At 34.6% G+C, this 20597-nt stretch overlaps 1 protein-coding gene across 14 annotated transcripts in view; it reads right to left on the bottom strand.

The window, feature by feature from the left end:
* The window catches only part of Snap91 (synaptosome associated protein 91), a 123210-nt gene that overhangs the window by 32605 nt on the left and 70008 nt on the right, over nt 1-20597 (bottom strand). For 9 of the 14 annotated variants that reach the window (XM_078019658.1, XM_078019660.1, XM_040283023.2 and 6 more), the window contains exons 11-17: nt 16072-16099; nt 12341-12450; nt 10644-10756; nt 7192-7206; nt 6883-7050; nt 1147-1254; nt 229-498 (exon numbers count right to left, since the gene is read on the bottom strand). In XM_078019658.1, the coding sequence (XP_077875784.1) occupies nt 229-498; nt 1147-1254; nt 6883-7050; nt 7192-7206; nt 10644-10756; nt 12341-12450; nt 16072-16099 (812 nt within the window). The remainder of the gene's footprint in view (nt 1-228; nt 499-1146; nt 1255-6882; nt 7051-7191; nt 7207-10643; nt 10757-12340; nt 12451-16071; nt 16100-20597) is intronic. The other 5 variants (XM_078019663.1, XM_078019664.1, XM_078019665.1 and 2 more) reach the window with 4 other exon arrangements.

Below are 20597 nucleotides of genomic sequence, written 5' to 3'. Positions count from 1 at the left end.
ACACACATGCCTTTACTCAATTTGAAAACCAAGCCTGAAACAGCATCACTCCCCGGTTCTGAATGAGCAGTTGGCAGAATTCTGAATTAAGTAGCACATGGTTTCTAAAGAACCATTCAGTGACAGGGCATTCATGCAGGAAGGCTTGGCTACGCAGTACATCTCAAGGACCAGAATTCAATCCATCAGATGGAAAGAGTTCAACAACAACAAGAACAAAAAAATTACCACCAAAGATATCTAGAGCAGGAGGAGCGGTGGTGGAGGCTGCGGCGGCAGAGGTGGTGGAGGTGGTGGTGGTGGCGACGGCTGCGGCAGCAGTAGTGGCAGCAGTGGCAGCTGCAGCGGCGGGAGCAGGAGAAGGGGCGGTTGCGGGAACTGGAGGGGCTGTGCTAGCTGTAGGGGTAACTACAGGAACGCTGGTCTCAGGTGGCTTCATTGCAAAGAGGTCCAGCTCTGGTGCCGCCTCTGCACTACCTTCAGACGGGGCAAAGGGGTCTTTTGGAAAGCAAAGTGGAGACATACAGAGCATCAGCAAGGAAAGAGACAAGAGACAGTGGTGTAAGTACTGGTAAGAGACAGCTTACACACATTTACACACTAGCTAGGCCTCAGGCTGCTTGGATTTAACTACTAACCTATTAGCAGGGGTCAGTGACTAGAATGTTTTTCTAAAGAAAAAAAAAATAAATATAGTATAGGTACCACAAATTAAGAATCTGAAACACTGTAAAGTGTTGTGAGATTAGCCTATAGTCTAGGATCCGTGATTGTTATCCTTCAAATGCTTCCTTAATCTAATCAGTTCAGTAGCTTTGAAAGTTCATTAAAACATGCCGACATAGTTGAACTCAATGTTACAAAAGAGTACAATATGGCATTAGAAGGAAAAAAAAAAAAACCCAAACATTAAGAGAGCATACTTGCACTGACAAAAATTGTCAATTGTGAGGAATTGTCAATTTTGATAAGTATGCACTTCATTGTCTTAATGTTTTATGTGCTGGCACCATTTATTCAGTTATGATGAATGATAGTTTACACTCAGAAGAAAACAAAATTAGAAAAACATATGGCCACATCTAACTACGTGGTTTTCACATTAGCACAGAAAAGTAACAGACGGGCTCATGACTGTAAACCCACCATTTCCTGAGCATGCATCAAGTGCTGCCGCTACGGGGGTTGGGGTAGCTGGTGCGGCGGCCCCTTCGGATGCTGCAGGGGCCTCCCCAGGAGAAGCTGCAAAGGCATCTTGGGCGCGGTTTTTAAAACAACAGAAATTAAAGGAATAAAAGAGAAGAAAATATAGTAAAAGAACCAAGTTAAATTGTGAAGAAGGCTCCCTTATACAACATGAATTTTTTAAAATGCATTTTTATGGCCCATGCACTTTTGGCAATCATAAAACGATTATTCTTTGTGCACCTTCATGTTAGTTAACATGCAAATGGAGGAGTATCGATACTGCTGAGGCCTATAAGGATCCAACCAGATTCTCATTGTATAAGGGCTCTGAGAAGCATGTTTTATGTATCATTAGAAATTAATGGATGTGAAAATTAAAATACAAAAATAATTTTATCATGTAATTTAAGCCATTAAACTTTCATGTCCAGGCGATACTTATTCAGTGTTACTACAATGTCTTTTTTTGATGCAAATAATATTAAATAGATGATGGCAATGTAGACAATTTAATTTTAAAATTTTTTATGGTCTAGTACAGACAAAATTATACTGTCAACATGAAAAGTTTACTAACTATTCATAAATGTTAAGTCTTTACTATCCATGAAAATTAGCATCAAATACTTATTTTAAAGGAATAAAGATAAACAAATTAGGTCATGATGCTATAATTTCTTCATTTCTACTTAAATTTGTTGTTTTAAAATATTGTATTTTCCTAGTTTTTTGGAAAATGATTTATTTTTGATAGATTAAAATAAGACAATGAGTACACTTTTATTTATAGGAGGAAGTTCACTAACATCCAGCAGGACCAGTTTAAAAATACCTACTTAATAAATGGCTGGTATATGCATTCCCAATGCACTTCTGCCAGCACACCATGTTAATTATGGTAAAGTACCCTTGGGTTCAAACCCCAGTACAAAGGAAAAAAAATGAAAGAAAGAATTTGTTAAATATGGTTGGGAAATGCCACACAGTATATTCCTTATCCCCCTCCTCAGAGATTTATTTGGGATATTAGGATCTAGGAAGTCCTACAGTCAAGATACTTGCTTCTCAGTTGAACTCCATATGCCCCAAATTGGGCTAGGTACAACACCCATTTAATTGACACACCAAGGCCTAGTGTTTTGTGGAATATAAAAGCACCAAATTTTGAGACTCATTTCAAAGGGCCTTTATAAAAACACAAGTAACATATAGAGTAATTTGATCTGCTTCTCTCAGCTATACTGAGGGAATATATGTCATGTATGGAGGCCCAATAAATAATTTTGGGGAATGAAAACTACATGGAGGGACAGGCAAAACTACATCCCCAGATACCAGAAGACTTCAAGCACCATGAAACCCTAAGAGAAGGGCAGAAAAACACAAGAAAAGTATAAGAGGAGGTTGAGGGGACCATACATTTTCTGCTTTGTCAGGTCTGTTTTTCTTTTCATCCCTATATGACCTGGAATGGAGGCCAATAATAGAGGGAAGAGTAGAAACAAACAGTAGCCATAGTTTCAACATTATTAAATCTAAATCTTGCAACTATCTTGTACTTCTAGTACTTTCATTTTGTAGATAAGAGAACCAAGGCTTAAAGATTTTAAGTGTTCTCACCATAGGAAATGATTGATGAGCTAATACATATGTTAATTGGCTTGATTTAGCCATTTCACAATATATATGTATTTCAAAACATCATGTTGTACATGACTATATATATATATATCTATATATATAGATATATAGATATATATATATAGTCAAAATTTTAAAAAGTCGCATAACTTGACCAAGGTCATACAGCCAGCAAATGGCAGAGTTTGGATTTGGCCTGTAGCTGTCTGGTGGAGTTTGTGTGTTTCCCCACTGTACTGCACTGTTATGTACCATGAGGCCTTCTATTAAATGATTCCTTCCTTCTAAGATGATACATGTATTCATGTCAGGGGTCAAGGAGATATTCATGGGCTCTCTAGGTTATCACTTAGGTTTAAGTAGGTGAAATCTGTATTTATAGCTCCACCCTTAGGAAAAGGTTCCCCTGCCACATGTCACCAACACATCTCCTTCTAATGCTGCTCTTGTTAAGACTAAACATTAAGAACTTAACTCATCTCCTTCTGTCAAAGCTTTTCTTAAAGGTAAAAGCCTCAGGAGCTCCAGTCCCCAGCTGTCTGAGTCTGCTCAGTCCAGGAGAAGGAGGTATGAATGAGTCTCCAGATGCCACCACCATCACTGTTGAAGTGTGGTCACAAAAAGGATTCTGAGCGAGAACTGCCCCACGGGGCCCAGTCAGCCCTCAGAATTGTGGGGGAAAATAAATTTTCATGTTGTTTAAAAAAAAGACAAGAAAAGTTTCTTTTAATACCTAGCTCCCGCACCCCCCATTATCAGTGGCAGCATTATCTTTCTAGTTTTGCAAACCAAGATTTTTCCAATCCAGTTATTTTTCCCCTGTTAGCCATTCGCAGTTCATTTCTACATTCTGCCAGTTTTTCAACTAGTGCTATTTCCTGGAAATGCATGCTCCTGCTCCTCCATACTTATGGACTCAGAGGGCCAAACCCTCACCAGCAAACTGAGCTGACTGCTGCAACCTACTGTTTCTTTCTTTTCTTTTTTTTTTCCTTCTAGTACTCTGAAAAGAATTTTCCTCTAATACTTTTAATCACATGACTACTTTCTCAAAACTTCCAGTACCTACTGATTCTCCTAGTCAGAACTGATCTCCAGTTTACTACAGCCACATATGCCATTTATCACTCCTATACTCAGCACAAAGACAACCATTGTCATCAATGGCCCAGAAGTCACCGTTCTGGTTCCCTTTACCCCAGATAATAAAACTCTTACGGGAAATCTAGTTGTAAGTGATTATGTACTTACTTAAGTACTTAAGTACTGGCTTTAAGGAAGGTCTATTAACTTACTTCTCTAATTAACGTGTAGAAATGGAGTCAGGCTTGTGAGCTAAGTTCTTTGGTTTCTAGGTGCTTTGTTTTATGCTCACAGACCTGTCCTCTTGAAGGATTGTTCACAAATTGACAAAAGTTCATTAAAAGGGTCCCTTGTGGGTATGTTGAGGAATTAATACCAACAGAGCATTCTAGTGCTCAGAAAATCCTAGGTTGCTATAAACCAATGTGTTATGTTAGTGAAGTTTGCATAAATGAAAAATAGGATATTTTTAAATATTTTGTCTTTCATTTTTGTCAATATCTATGTATTTTACTGAATTGTTAAGCATATTATTGCCTTATAATTTTGTTCTGCATGACCACAAAAAGCAGATTCTATTTCTTAAAAGTTTACCTTAAAAAAAATAAAGCATTTAGTAAATGTATCTGAAAAGACATTTTTTAATGACTTAAATGAACTACCTGCATTGATAGGACTAAAATACTATGTGGATATCACTTTGAATATTTCTTTAAAAACAACAGATATTTTCTATTTTCCAAATCTATAATTCATGTATCATACTAAAAGACAGAAAAACTTAAATGTTTTTGGATTTCATAATTATGAAACCAATCAGTGATTTTTCTAAAATTGAAAGCCATTAAGCTTCTTTTCATAGAAATCTACTTACTTGTCATAAACATTACTTGCCACCTGAAGAAGATATGTTTTAAAGTTGAATACACAAAATATAACTGGTGACCTTATTAGAGTTTTCCCACTTGCCCAATTTAGAGAGACAATATATTAAAATGGTCACGCAATATGCTCAAAGAGATTTAAGTTTATGTTTCTATTTAAAGTAAAATTTCTAAATGACTTCTTATAAACCAACTAAGCACATGCAAGATAACAGGAAAACAGTGACATATATAGACACCTGGAGACAGAGGATAGAGCTTTGACAGCTGTCAGAGGCCAGGAGACACTTCACAGAATTATGCAGATCAATAGAATGATTATGATGAGATTTGCAGATGAACTCATCTTTGCTCATTTTCCAGCCAGATGGCTAGGAAGAATACTGATCACAAGGGCAGTCCTGGTCTTTGGCATTAAGTTATGTGGCTGAAGTACTAGTCCTTGAAACTTGTATTCAAAGGTAAAAAAGAATGTCATATGAAAAAAAATTCAAACATAAAGATTTTCCTATTTGATAAATAAAATCAAAGTAGTGACAAATGACAAGGACAAACCACATAACCGCCCAAAGACTATTTCAGAGAAATATCTTAGGTTTTATTATTTGAGGAGGCTATGAGAGACACAAAACAGAGCTGACTGATTTCTCAGAGGTAATCAAACTCCTAACAGGTGGACTAGAAACCAAAAATTTAAATAGCAAACACCGTAGAAAGATTTCAGCACACAATCATTATCTATCCTGTCCACATTTTCCATTTTCCTTCTAGTTTTTCTATTAACACAAACCTATGGGAAACCACCCAAACCCAACACCAATAAAGGGGGCACGGAGAGGGAGGTAAGAAGTTGATTTTATATATTTAAGCTAAAACTTAAAATTTTGATTTCCGATACAGTGGTATAACTGAAAAAACCAACTTTCTTTTTTGGGGACTCTTTGTAATAAAACATTGAAGGGTGTGTAACCCTCTCTCCTCTGCTTTTTGGAAAACAGGCTTCTCCTTGTAGGCATGGCAGCACGGTAAAGGAGAACAAAATCTCCCTTGTGAGCCAGTGACTGCAATGCCGTGACAAGCAGCTAAGCACTACTTATCCTGGGCAACCTCAGAGACTGGGGCAGGGCTGCAGATGAGTGGTATGTGACAGTGCCTAAGTGTGTCTTCCCAGGGGAGGGCACTGATCCCACCAGGGCCGGCCAAGTCCCTCCTGCCCTATCATTTGTTCCCTCTAAATTCCTTACTACATTCTCAAAATGCTCTGGTAAAGATATTATATGGTAATGAAGAAATACAAAACTATAATGACTATAACACTACTCAATATTTGTATCTGATATGTGCACTTCTCTAGGTTTGGACACCAGCTCCACTCAAATGGAAATATATAAATAAACTGCCTTCAGATGGTTCATCGGGTCCAGGAATATTACACTGGCAGAGTCTAGGGTATTTTACATTTGCTTGGAAAGCACATTTCTAGACAATCATTTCAAAGACTGACCTAAACCTGTTTTCAATCAGCATGTCAAGTACTGCTTCAGATGTTGTCTCAAAGTTCCAAAGTCCAAGATGATACTTTTTTTTAACTTGGACAGAACAAGCTGAAAGTTGCAAAAATTAGGCATACCCCTAAACTTTCTTTAGAGAACTCCAAATCTGAGCTATTCTTACATGTTTTTCATCCTAAATATTAAGAAATAATTTAAGAGTATTTATCTCCCATATTCTTCAAATAGTCTCTGGGCTGGTTCTAATCTGGCCCCAAAGTCAAACGTGAATATGACAGAGAAGTCTGTCTCATTCATATGTAAGTCCTGCAGGGCAGGAACATGTATGGGATCAGAGTTCTGGCAGGAACTTAAATCCTAAACTGAGATCAAACAAGCTTAACCTATTGCAACCTCGGCTACAAAAGGGGACAAAGTTGATGGATTTAGCAAAGATAATTACATATGAACAAACACTGGAAAAGTACCTATGCACTCTGCCATGCCGTTATATAATGTAAAAAGATGCCTTAACTAGCAGGTAATTTGAGCCATCCCGAAAGGAAAATTAAAGAGTAGAGATGTGACTGACTAACCTCCAAAGAGATCCACGTCAGCAGTGACAGCTGTCACAGTGGTGGTAGTTGAGGCAGAAGCTGAAGCAGTTGCAATTTCAGCAGTTGTGGTGGGAGGGGTAGGTTCTGGTGCGAACGGGTCTGAAATCTGTGCTTCAGAGGGAACAGAGGAAAGTGCAGCCAAAGAATCTGCATTTCACCAGAGAAGGAGAGCAAATGGAAGCAAAGGAAAGGAAAGGACAAATAAACCAGATCCCAAAAAGTCAAGACGACAGTTACTAAGACACAGAAGTCTGTCCAAAAAAAGTTTGAAAATAAAGCTCTACTCACCCTCTCCCAAAAGGTCTATTGATGTCCAACGTGCGGCAGCATATGAAGAAATAAGAGCTCAAGCTGAAACATTCGACCATACCAATACCCAAGCCGGGCGAGGCACAGAATAAAGATATGTTGGCTTTATGGACCTTCCCAGACCATTTGTGATTAAAGCATACATGCACTATCTGTTATTACCATGGAACTTTCAAGCTGGAAGAGACCTTAGGGATCCTTTAGAGGAACTTCCAGTTTTATAGATGGGAAAATGGAGGGCAAGGGTGGTCAAGAGACTTCACCTGAAATCTGGCCTAAACAAATTACCTGAGAGTTCAGGCATCTTTTTATATTATATAACAGCATGGCAGAGTGCATAGGTACTGTTCCAGTGTTTGTTCATATGAAAAACTCATTGTACTTCCTACCAGATATATCATTTCATCTGCTTTGGCTGATTTCACTGTACTACAAACATCAATTCTGAAGAAAAGATAGCTGAACTTGGTCAACCTTCCTCATTTGGTGTATAATTTAGGCCTGGAATGCCAAATAAGTTTGAGCTTTATAATAGCTGTAGATTATTTAACAGAAAATACCAGTACCAAAGAAGTAAAAGGAAGCTTAGGTGCTAGGAAAAAGAAACTATAACCTAAAATATTTTCTTTTTCATAAGTTTCATACCATCCGATGTTTTTCAATGTGATGTATAATTTTGACACTTAAAAACAACTATATGACAATATGTATGAAGAATTGAGAGGCACTGTGAGGCATTAAAGCTTTTCAGACTTTCTGAGGTCATCCTGCTGCCAGGAGGTTCAGACTTTCTTAGTGTCCAACAGTGGAATTACAGTTAGCATCCTAAAGAAACAACCTAAGAGGGGTTATTCTTAATTATATAATAACTTCAGGTTAAGCATTCGAATGTCCTGGGACATTCTCACGTATACTCTGTTGTGTGATATATCTCAGGGCTTATATTTAAATTTATGAATGCCACTGGGAATTTATTTTAATCATGAAGAGATTTTATTGAAATTCATTAGGAAGCTATTTTTAGGGCCTCAAAAACAATGTGAGAACTCAGTAAAACAAAATTTCTAGAAGATATCTAAAACACTGAGAACATAAATTTGACATTGAAAATAATCACATTTGTTTAACACTACAAAAAATACACTACCCCACACACAGCTGTTACAATACAGCATCGTCTTCAATCACTAGGAATTTGTAGCTTAAATACAAAGAGATGGTAACTATCATTTCTCCCTTTCACATTATAGTTGTTTACTTCAATTTTTTAAGGATTATAAATTGTGTTATTTTGCTTAGAAATTAGAGAATTTACTTATTAGTATTTCACCCTAAACTTTTCTCTTGCTATGAAGTGCTGCAATTATGGAGTTTTGTGGTGATAAAAATGCTGTCTAGTCATGAAAAGCTGACCATTCAGCCCAGTGTGGTGACCCAAACTGGTAATTCCAGTGAGTCAAGGGTTTCTCAAGTTTGAGGTCAGCTTTCACAACTTCGTGAGACCCTGAAGCAACTTAGTGAAACTTGTCTCAAAATAAAAATTAAAAAGGACTGGGAATGCAGCTCAGTGGTAAAGCCCTGCCTCAAGGAAAAAAAAAAAAAAAAGATGATGAAGAAGAAGAAGGACCATCCAGCCCTAAATTCCTAAACCAAGGCTTCTAGAAGCCAGCCTATAGTGCCTTTGTACGGATAATTAAAAGTGCTCCCTCTAGTGGTAAAGGTTAGAAAAAGAAAAGCACCTCTTCCTTTCGTCACTAAAGGGTCAGTAAGTTCTAAATTTGGAAAGTATGAAGACATTTTTATTTAAATGACTGAAGGAATTAAAAAATAACTCATCTACATATGACCGAAAAAAATTTGTTTAACAAACAAATTTACAATTTTATAATTAAAGCTAAATTTTAAATTGTAAAATTCTATTGAAGTCATTTATATGAATTTTACAGCTGAGAAAATTTGATTTAGGGGTATTTGATTCGAAACATTCTTAAACAGGAAAATATAATACATTGTGTAAAACATTACTGTAATGAAAAGATATTGTTAGCAAATTGAAACTATTTAAAAGAAATCTCAAAATGAAAAAGGGCACACAAGAATAATACCCTCATAAATATTTTCGTTTTTCAGCTGGAATTTAATATATTTAAATGAAGCTTCAAGAACAATCTAAACAAATTGAAAACTTCAGAGTTAGGAGTTGAACATTTCAATATAGAAGGTTTGAACATTTAAAATGTAACTAAGCCGACATTTAAAATGTTCATGTTTGTAGTTAGCAATTTTATTTCTGAAGTAGTTAACTTTCTGTCATTTTTGTTACCCAAAAACTTGAAATTAAGATTAAGAGATTGCAGAATGTACTTCTGATGTTATGCTGATATACTATATTATCAGTCCACCCCAAAATTATTTATGTAACTTCATTTGACTTTGCTATTTACTATTAAATAAAGACTGATTCTGAAAGGATCTATTAAGTTACAAATCTTGTCTGCTAATGATACAAATTATTTCTATCTGGGATCAAGATCATAATTTTTGTTGCTAACAAGGTACTATCAAGTTTTACCATCTTATTCGAACATTCTTTTTTTTTTTAGGTGTCTACGAACACACAGTTTCTCAAAACACTCTCTGAACCAGCTGTATCATCTAACTGATTTCCTTTACTGAGTTTCTAAGTCTTTTATTTGTGCTGCTTCTATAGTTGTGCCATGTTTTGAAAATTTTTTTTATGATAGTTTGATGTAATAGAGCATGATATTAAAAAATAACTCCTTGCAGCTTTGAGAATCATGTAGCAATTACCTTAACTTTATATGAGTATGAAATACCTTTAATAAATATTTATAAAAGGTAGATTTTTCTGAGATCCATGAATCAAACAGGAAATAACTGCTTAGATATGATTATTCTTGATCAGAGTAGTGTGGATTTTTTTCTGACACAAACAAGAATTCTGTAATAGATTTCAATTTTATGAAGTCAAGTACAATGTGAATAAAACCAGTTCAGGTCTAATGCCATCCAAGAACTATACCAGATCAAGCCAAATTAGAAATGCTGCCTTGAGTAAGATAAATTCATGGGAATATTCAATTCCTTTAAAGCGCTAATCTCTAGAGAATAATCTCTAAAAATAATCAGAATCTTAGAATTACAAAGAAAAAATACTTCCTTTGTTACAATTTTTAAAATATAAGCATGTATGTAAAATAAAAGTATTTAACTACTTGAACATTTAAACTGTATTATATTTTCTGTCTCTTTCTCAATTTATACTTCAATCAGTAGATATCATTCTTAGCATTTTCTCTCCAAGCTTCTAACATTGTTTTGGATGACTGGAAGGTAAATATAACAATTTACTTGAATAAAAATAACCCTGTAATGCCAGTAGAATGTCAGGCCTGTTCCATTCCACTCACCTCCCCATGCAGTAGCTCCTCCAGCAGGTGGCGGTGCTGGGGCCGCAGCTGCTGCTGCTCCTGCAGAGAAGTCTGGTTGGAGGTCCAGCAGATCACTGGATGGTTTAGAAGCGCTGAAAGGAAAATACAACTTTAAAAATCAGATATTGAAATTTCATAATGTCAAGCTATTCCTAAAGACTTTTGAGAAGATATAAAAGTTCTGCCACGGTAGCACAAAAGAAGACATGGTGCAATACAGAAATAAATTGACGTGTTTATTCCAGTAACACTTTATTTACAACGGTAGTGAGCTGGATTTGATCCATGGGTAGTATTCTATATGGCAATAAAAATCATAACCTGAAGATTATTTTTCCTCTACTTCTAAAATTTTTTTAGATAGGAAAAAATTCATGTCTTGTAAAGAATTTATAAACCAAGGAATACTAAAGTCAATAATTAATTGTGAATGTACCTTTTTCCTAAATTAGATTATAATATATGAAGTTTTTCTCAAAACAGTAGTTCTATTATTATCTTGTTTACATATTAGTTTTCCAAACAATATGCTTTTGAAGAAAGGATTATGTTGTTTTCAAAAACTGTTTTAAGACCTCTAAAAACATTGCTTAGTTTAGATGTTCATTTCATAAATACAAGTGGACTAAGTAGCAGAAAAGGAAAACATATTTATTATTAAGAGCTTAATCAGGGGTTGGAGGTATGGTTCGGTGCTGGCGCTTTTGCCTAGCATGCATGAGGCCCTGGTTTCCATTCCCTGTACCACCAAAAAAAAAAAAAAAAAAAAAAAAAAAAAAAAAAAGCTTAAGAGTCTTATCAGAGATTTCATAAGAAGCAATTTATCTTAATGCAGTAGCAGAAAGGACTTGGTTTTACCAAGCTTGCTTGCTATTATAAAAAGCAGAACCAAGCAAGTAAAGCATATAGTTAACATGGGTATGATCCCTGAATTTATGGCTCAGTTAAAAATTCAAGTCTCCAATTTCAAGGTATTCATAGTCACATTTATAGGTACTACAATAGGAGACAAGAATCCTCTTAAGGTCTCAAAGCAAAAGAACAAAGACTTGAGCCAAAATTTTTATTTGAAGAAGCCCCAACAAGTTGGTGATTCTTTTGGTAGCTCTGAGATTTCACAGAATGCACAATCAGACCAACCTTTCTCACTACTGCTGACACACAGGTGATATGAAAGCTGATTAGAAATACCCTGAAAGCTTTTCCCTATTGCCTGAGTTTGGGTTCCTTGTGTGCCCACCTAACTGGCCTACAACTCCAAGTTTGTCGTTGCTGTTATTTTTAAAGCATTTTGAAACACCTTTTAAATTTTCCACAAGAAGAAACTAATTTTAGTAGACATTTTCCAGGTCAGCCAATATCAGAAGAACCTACAGGTATGTGCATCATTCTTCCTCTTCCTTTCCCAAATGTGTAAGCAACAAGGTAATCTGTATAGCTTAGATATTTCTAAACATCAAAGAGGTACAAGCCTAAGTACCTGCAAGAGTGTGAGAGAATTTATTTTAATCATGAAGAGATTTTATTGATATGTTGTGTGTCAAAAACAATCTCAGATATCACATTACCAGGAAGTGATTGCGTTTGGTGAAATCATATGGGTACCATACATGAAAAGAAAACAAAAACCTGATTAAAATATTAACCATCAGTTCACGGCATACTCATTAACTGACCTGACTGGGACAGCCGCAGATGCAGTTGCGAATAAATCAACTGGTGGAGATGTGTCAATAGTTTTAGCTGGTGTAGAATTAGGAGACGTCACGGTTGTGGCTGGCGAAGACTGAAATTGAAGATGCACAACACACCCTAGTCAAATATGAATCCACAGGACACAGAGCAAAAGGAGTTTTGCTTTGCAGATCTATGACATTCCCAGCAATTTTTGGGTAATTCCTCATAGGAGAAAATAAAAACTCAAGAAAATTTGAAATCAAGAATTGTAATAATCAATTGTAATAATCATTCCTGTATAAAACATGCCTTAAATTTTAAAAGTTAAATAAAATATACTTAAAAAATTTTTTTTCACCTATAATCTTGATGGTGCAGCTATGAACACTGTTCATTTTGGGTTATTCAATTTTCTTTTTTTTTTAATTTTATTTTTTTATTCAATTTTCTGACTTCTGCTTATTTTTCTACTATAATTTTCCCTATATAAAGACACTATACAAGAGTGTGTGTGTGTGTGTGTGTGTGTGTGTGTGTGTGTATGTGTGTGTAGGTCACCCAGGATGTTTCCAAATAACTAAATCTCCCTGTCAATTCTTAACCCTCATCTTCTATGACATGCCGGCAGCGTTTGACACAGATGATTACTGTCTTCAGTTGGAGCCCCAAACCTCATACTCTTCAGATTTTTCCTTGTGAGCCATTTGTCCTTCTTTCTTAGTTTCTTTTTCTGGTTATCCTTTCCCAAAACTTAGTCCTTGGACTCCTTGGAAACACTTTCTTGGATTCTCTTCCAGTTTCGTGGTTCTGAACGTCAGCTACCTGCTCAAAACTCCCAAATGTACATCTTGGCAAGAATTCTCTATCTTCATCGCCACTTAGAAGTCTAATAGGCATTTCAAGGTGTCCAAAATGGAACTCACAGATGTTGGAAAACTTACTATCCACAAAAAAATAAAAATAAATAAAAATTTTAAAAATCATTAAATAGTGATTTCCAGGGGTTGGGGATGTGGTTCAAGCGGTAGCACGCTCACCTGGCTTGCGCTGGGTGCTGGGTTCGATCTTTAGCACCACATAAAAATAAAATAAAGATGTTGTGTCCATCAAAAACTAAAAAATAAATATTTAAAAAATTCTCTCTCTCTCTAAAAAAAAAAAATAGTGATTTCCAATTGCTGTGCTCAATATACTTAACATTTTGATAAAATATTTGGACAAACACTGCAATGACTTCTCTTCATGTATTTAAAATCAAAGCTAAATATACTGGAATATAAAATTATTGGGAAGAATATTACTGGCTGCCAAATATTTTGAAAATTATCAGTTATAATATTTACTATAAAACCAAGGTCATCCTTCTTCCTTATCACACTAAATAGACTTTATGCGAAGTCCTTTTACTTTAATATCCAGGCAGTCAACCTAAGTAGTTCTCAGTTGTTGGGAAACAATTCACAAGCAAGATTCAAGTCACTGACTGCTTGAGGATATCCTAAAACTTATATAAAATAAGTAAAAATAAAAAGTAAAATAAAATCGAAAACTTGTTTTCCTGAACTATTTTTTTTAAAGAGGAGGAGTTAATAATCAACTAACATATTAAGAAATTAAAATTTGTGTATAGTAGCTATCATAATTCTATTTTACCCAGTGTATTTTATTTTCCATGTATTCATAAGAGAAAGTTTAATGGAACATTTCAAAACAACCTGCTGATACTAATTCTATAAGTGGAAATGAAATATGAGAGCAAATAAAATACACCAAGGCCAAGAGCAAGCAAAGGCTATCAGTTATTGCCATAAATGAATGTCGGATTTCAATAAACAAAATTTAGAGGAAGTTTTAAAAATAATAATTTAAGAAAAGGACTGGATGAGATGAAGAATTTATAATAAACTCAAAATAGTTTATTATAAATACTACTACAAATACTTAAATAGTATTCATCTAATATCTATTCATCCTAGAATATAACTAATCAAGAAGTCAGCATTCAATAGATATAAAACTACCAAACATTCAGCAATCAAGAGAGATACACATGAGAGGTATAAATATTATTTTTTAGAAAAATTCAACTCAAACCTTTCTTCAACAAAAGTACTAATCTTCCAAATGGAAGACAAAAGGTCATCAACAGAATGGGAAAAGCTAACGAAAACTGTTTATATGTTATCCATTGTGGACAACAGCAATGCCTCTAAAATACTTTTATTTTAGGCACTATTTGTAAATGAGCTCAGAAAAAAAGTGAATGTTTATGACAACACTGGGACTTTAATGACAGAAAATAGATCTTTCCAACATTAATGCAGAAATGAAATGAAGGCCTACAAATGCTCATTAAGATGCCCTGTAATAATAATGTCAGTGGAGACATGAGAGCAAGGGAAAATAAACATATTATGAAAAGAAAATGTCAGGTAATTTTATTTGGCCAGAATGTTGAAACAGACCATCCTGCATTTCATAACACTCTACTCAGTGGGCAAATGTTGGAATTTTTCACATAGACATGATGGTTTTAAACCTGGATTTCTATTAGAAAAACCAGAAAGTTTTCTGCTTGCTTGTTTAATTTGATTGTTTGTTTGAGGTCCTGAGGGGATCTTAAGCAGCCAGCCAGCTGGACACTGGCACAGTACATGGTGTCTGGGAATCAGCACACAGTCAAAATGATAGCCTTGAATGTCTGTAATGACATCTATTCTTCAGTGAAATTTGCCAAAAGAGGAATGAGCACGTCTATTACACTTTCACCTGAGAGATACAATGGCCAATGTGAACTGCAGACCTATGGAAATAAATGCTTTTACCACTGATAATCCTAATCCTGTCTTTCAGCATGCTAATAAAGAGATGGGGAGGTAAAGGAGTTACTAAAACTACTGCAGCAGACTGTCTAAAGATTGGTTTGTGGGAAGATGCCTAGTTACATTTTTTCTCTGCCATTAAAACCTGCTTTGTACCTTGTATATTACTTATCTCAGGCTCTGATTCAGAGTATGTGAAAATGCTTTCAAACCAGTAACACATTACATGGATGCGTTTGTTTGCAGTTGTAACGTTAATAAGTGAAAATCTCTCCTACTTTAAATACTTAGTACCAATAGAGGAATAAGTTACATATAACTATACTACATGGGACTGATAAGCTTAATATAAAGGAGAACATATAGAAACACATCTTACCTTTTCTCAAAAAAAATTAAACCATATCCCTTGCAATTCTACTTTGGGATATATATACCTCAAAGAACTGAAAGTAGGAATCAGTTAATCCTCATACTCATGTTCACAGCATCTATTATTCACCATATCCCAGAGATAGTGGCAACTCAAGTATCCATTGATAGATGAATGAATTAACAAATTGTGGTGTGTACATACAATGAAATATTATTTAATCTTAAAAAGGCAGGAAATTTTGGCACATGCTATACTATGGCTGATATGAAGACATGTTAAGTACAATAAATCAGTCATAAGAAGATAGATACTGTACAGAGTAACCAAGTTCATAGAGACAGAGACTGGATGGTGGGTAAATGGGAATTTTTGTTTAATGAATACAGACTTTCATTTTTGGAAGATGAAAAAATTTCTGGCAATGTATGTGCTGATGGTTGTACAGCAATATAAATATTCTTAATGCCAGTGAACTTTACAGAGATGGTAGAATGGTTATAAAAAACCACACTAAAAACAAAAACAAACTTACCTTACTTAATGGAGAGGGAGCACCAGATCTAAAAGGCAACATAAAAAAATTAAAACTGAATACGCGAGAATACATTTGTAAAAGCATTTACGTTTGATAACACTTTGTCTAGATTAAACTGATTATAGGTTTTTTCCAAGTAATGAATAAGCTATTAAAGTATTGTTTAATCTTTTACTCAGTTATAATGTCATCTTTCAGTATTTCCTATTGGCTTAATTACTAGTAGTAGAAATTCTGGAATTAAAAATTATTTTCTCTATCCAAGCTATTCAGTTCTTTCAGCCAATCACTATTGCCTATGCCCCATTAAAATCAAACTGTCAAAATTGCAGTTTTAAAAAGATTTGCCAAGACTTGAGAAAAAGCATGTTGTATATAATTTATAAAAAACTCATTATTTAACAAATTAAAACTCACTAAGGTTAACATAAGTGTTACCCTTATATTGCTATTTTCAATCATATTATAATTCATAAAAGCAGAAAGCCTAGAAAAAATATCTCTGTGTTCCCTGAGTCTGAAATATGACTCAATATCCACATTCACACTCCTGAAGTGTGTCTGTTTTTATTTTCATGGCTGTAAAAAAAAAAAAACGCTAGAAAAAAACACTTCTATCATTCTGTTATGACTAGTAGAACTTTGAAAAAGAGCAGCAACTTATTTCTAAGAGAGTAAAGGAACATTCAGAAAGACTAAATATTATTTAAAAGTTAGATTACTGGTAGCATTGACCATTGTACATCATGTCTAGAAAAGGATCCATAAACAATTGCCTGAACAGCTTACATTTTACTCACATGAACTGGTGGAAAAATGAATCGTGAAACAAAATGAAGACAGTACATTTTAGTAAGATGGTGTTCTACTCATCTACAGAGAAAATAGGACATATAGTAGTAGCAAAACAAAACTAGCAGAAGGTAATTGGAATTTTGTACAATATTATGATCCTTTTCCACCAATTGATCAATAGTATATGCCAGATTAATATCTTTTCCATGTATATTTATCTATAATTTCTCATTTCAAACGGTCTACTGAAAGAGATTCACAGTATTTTCTCTAACTATAGAAACTTACTTAGGAACTTAAAAATCTAGTACAGCATAAGACATTTTTGACTAATAATTTCTCTAATTCCACCTTTTATAACAACAATAAAAAAAGAAAGAAAAAGAAAAAGAAAAAGAAAGCATGTCATTTGACATGGTCTCTTTCTTAGATTTAAATTAATTTCTCAGGAAACATTCATGAGTAAATTCTTTGCAGTATTGACACAATGACAAATATTAATACAGAAAAGAGAATTGAGAATAAGCATGAACTTTTGAAATACATTCCCCAGCCAATAAATAAAAAATGATATCATATCTTCTGCCCTGTAGTAAGAATAAAGTAAAAATGTAGTAAGAATAAAGTAAAAAAATAAGAATTGAATTTCTTATTGTTAGAGAACATTATACTCAAAGCTAACTGTGAAAAATATAATTGGCAAAGGAATCCATTTGTAAAACACCCAAGAAGAAAGGATTACTAAATGGTACTTATAGTTATTCCATGGATGAGCAAATGAAAATCTCTACTATCTCTGTTGAGCTATTATCCCACTTACCACATCATAGTTTAATTGTCTGTTTAGCTATCTGTCTTCATCCCTGGATGCTACGTTCTTTGAAGGGAAGGAACTCATCCTGTTGTTTTATATCCTAGCACTCTGTATAGCACCTGGCGTTTTCTACATTATTTGAAATTTTCAACAAGAATGCATTCATTTATTCATTTTATAACCAATAAATTAACCAGAATTCTTAAAAAATATATTTTGTGTGAAACTAAGCTGTCCAGATGGGAGACTTCTGTTCCCCTTGGCCAGATTTGGCTTTTGTCCTGATTTAATAAACAAAAAGGTGAGAACCAAAGGATCTCCCATGGGTTGTAGCTTTAAAAAGCATCCTTAATCACTGAATAAAATTGGAGGGCTTCTAGGCTTAGAAGGTTAACAGCTTGCCTGAGTCTCATCATTTTTTAGTGGTAAATTCAAGGCTCGACTCCAAGTCTGTCTGTTGCCCAGAGCCTGGGTTGGTACCCTTTCCAGTTTGCCCCACTAAAAACACAAATGAGCCAGTACATTTGTTCCTTTCTTACACAACACATAAATTGCTGCTTTGTATTTATTCCTTGCTTGAGATCCCATCTTATTGTTGGTCACTGCCCTTATTGAAAGAAAATACTATAACCTTTTATATATAGGTAATGATGTTTATTAAAGAGCAATACTTTTTAAAAATTTTTCTTCTAGAGAAATCAAGCACATAGTGAACTGAGGTGGAAAAAGTAACACAGTGTGATAATTTTAGAGGGAATGAATGACCCATCGGGTAATCTATTCTAAATTCTGTACAATGCTATGATCAAATCCATGAATTTTTACTATGAACACAGCAAATACCAAGGTTGCCTTCCAATATGGTAATAGTAAGCTGTCAAAGAGGAAACTTTGTTATTTCTTACTTATTCACAACAATAATCCCTACATAGTTTTGCATATAAATGTTAGAAAAAGACAGAGATGTGAAAAACCTATCTTCATCTTCCAAATAATCTTAATTACAAAAGACATCTTGGTTTCTTGTATTGTTCACATTTAATAAACACACATGTAGGATAAAATAAATGTCTCCCTTTTGTTCTGTTGACTAGTAGAAACAAATAATTCACAAGGGTGTATTATACCATATCACACACAATTTCAAAAGTAAACATCTGTGGATATAAGGTACTAAATATAAAGAGCATAAATATTTTACGTAACGGAGATTTCTAAATGCTTCATTTTATGTATATACTTGATTAGAACTTGGAATAGTTTTATACTGCTACTAGATGAACAAAGAAAACAATTTCAGGGAATCCATTTTCTTTATAAAAGTCTTTTGGCATTTCTGCAATATTCTGGGGGGAAACTTTTGACTACTCAACAAATAAAAATTCTTTGATTTCTAAAATTGAAGAGAAATATTTATATACCTAAAATAGATTGTTAGTCTAGATACAAGAAGACCAAAAGAAAGTAAAACCATTTATGCCAGTCACCTTGGAAGACAAAAATAAAGCATAATGAAAAAACACAGATGCGTAAAATGAAATCAATTTTAATGTTCTCAATACTACAGGTGGAATCTAAAAGAGTGTTTTTGCATTTTTAGTAATTACAAAATGCAAAAAAAGTCACTCTATGTAGTACTCACCCTTCACTTAAGTTCCCAGGTAAGCACGAACATACAAAGAAGAAAATAGTTAGCTATTATAGCTTATTTATTTTCAAAATAGGGAATAAGCAAAAGACAATTCAAATGTGGTCTCAGCCAATTCAGAAAAGAAATATGACAAGCATAAAATGATTTTAAAGGGGAGAGAAAAATTATTCTAGGCAAAAGGCAGTGCAAATGGAATATTATTGAGTTTCATTCTACCTCTTTAGAAATGTTAATTAAACACACATGGCTAATTTTTCCAAAATTAGCTTGCAATGGCCACAAGGGGGCAGATTTAGATTTGAAGTCAGGGCTGAGGAGACCTATTGGAGCTAGGGAAAGAAGCTTCTCTGGTAATAGCAGCTTGCTGGTAGCTTTAACGAAATATAAGGGCAAAGTGTGGGCCTAAGCAGAGTACAGGCACCGAGAGGTAAAAAGATCAAGGTGAAACTGGCTTATAGGGTGTGTCTATAGCTGCCCAAGGGAGAGATCGACTCCAGGGGACCTGTAGGTTTCATTAGTTAATGAGCCCATTCTGCCACAGGAGGAGAGACACATAGCTTCCTGCCTCCATTTGTGTAATTGTAATCCCTAGGCAAATCACTGGGCTTCCCAGATTCCCTAATAGAGGATGGGCCCAGTAATAAATAGACTGCTGCGATTTAATGTAGTCTCACATCAAAAACCTGTTCATCCATGGCTACACCTAAAGTGGGGCAGACTGTAGTAAGGTCTTGACAAAGCCCTAGAGAGGTTCTGCCATCCATCATTCCTAGTAGCTCTCCATGTAGCCTGAAAGATTTCTCTACTGTTGTTTATCATCGAAAACATACAATGATTACTATACTCATTTGGAAAAGAGGACAGAAACATCACTTAGCTAATAAAATAACCAGCAAAAAAGTAACATCAAGATGTACAAGCCTAGGTTTTTGGGAGAATAGTCAGAAAGAAGAAAGCAGAAAAAAAGTGACATTTTGACCATTCTATCATAGGTGAAATCCATGATCAGCCTATAACCCTGCAATGATCAGTTCATTGGTTGTCTCTGCTAATTCCTGCTGTCAAGCTAAATAAAATAGTGTAAAGCTGGTATCATCAACAATGACAGATTTCAAGTTGACTCTACAGGGACACCAACATTGATTGTTTAGATACTGAAGTACAAAATAGTTCCTGACCTTTGGAACCAAAAATCTATTGAAATCACATATGTTAAAAAAAATAGCCATAATACAGGGAAGTTTATCAGAAGGCTTCATCAGA

The sequence above is a fragment of the Ictidomys tridecemlineatus genome, chromosome 8 (assembly GCF_052094955.1).
Source record: "Ictidomys tridecemlineatus isolate mIctTri1 chromosome 8, mIctTri1.hap1, whole genome shotgun sequence".
NCBI lineage: Eukaryota > Metazoa > Chordata > Mammalia > Rodentia > Sciuridae > Ictidomys > Ictidomys tridecemlineatus.
This window is presented reverse-complemented; position numbering and strand designations above follow the sequence as displayed.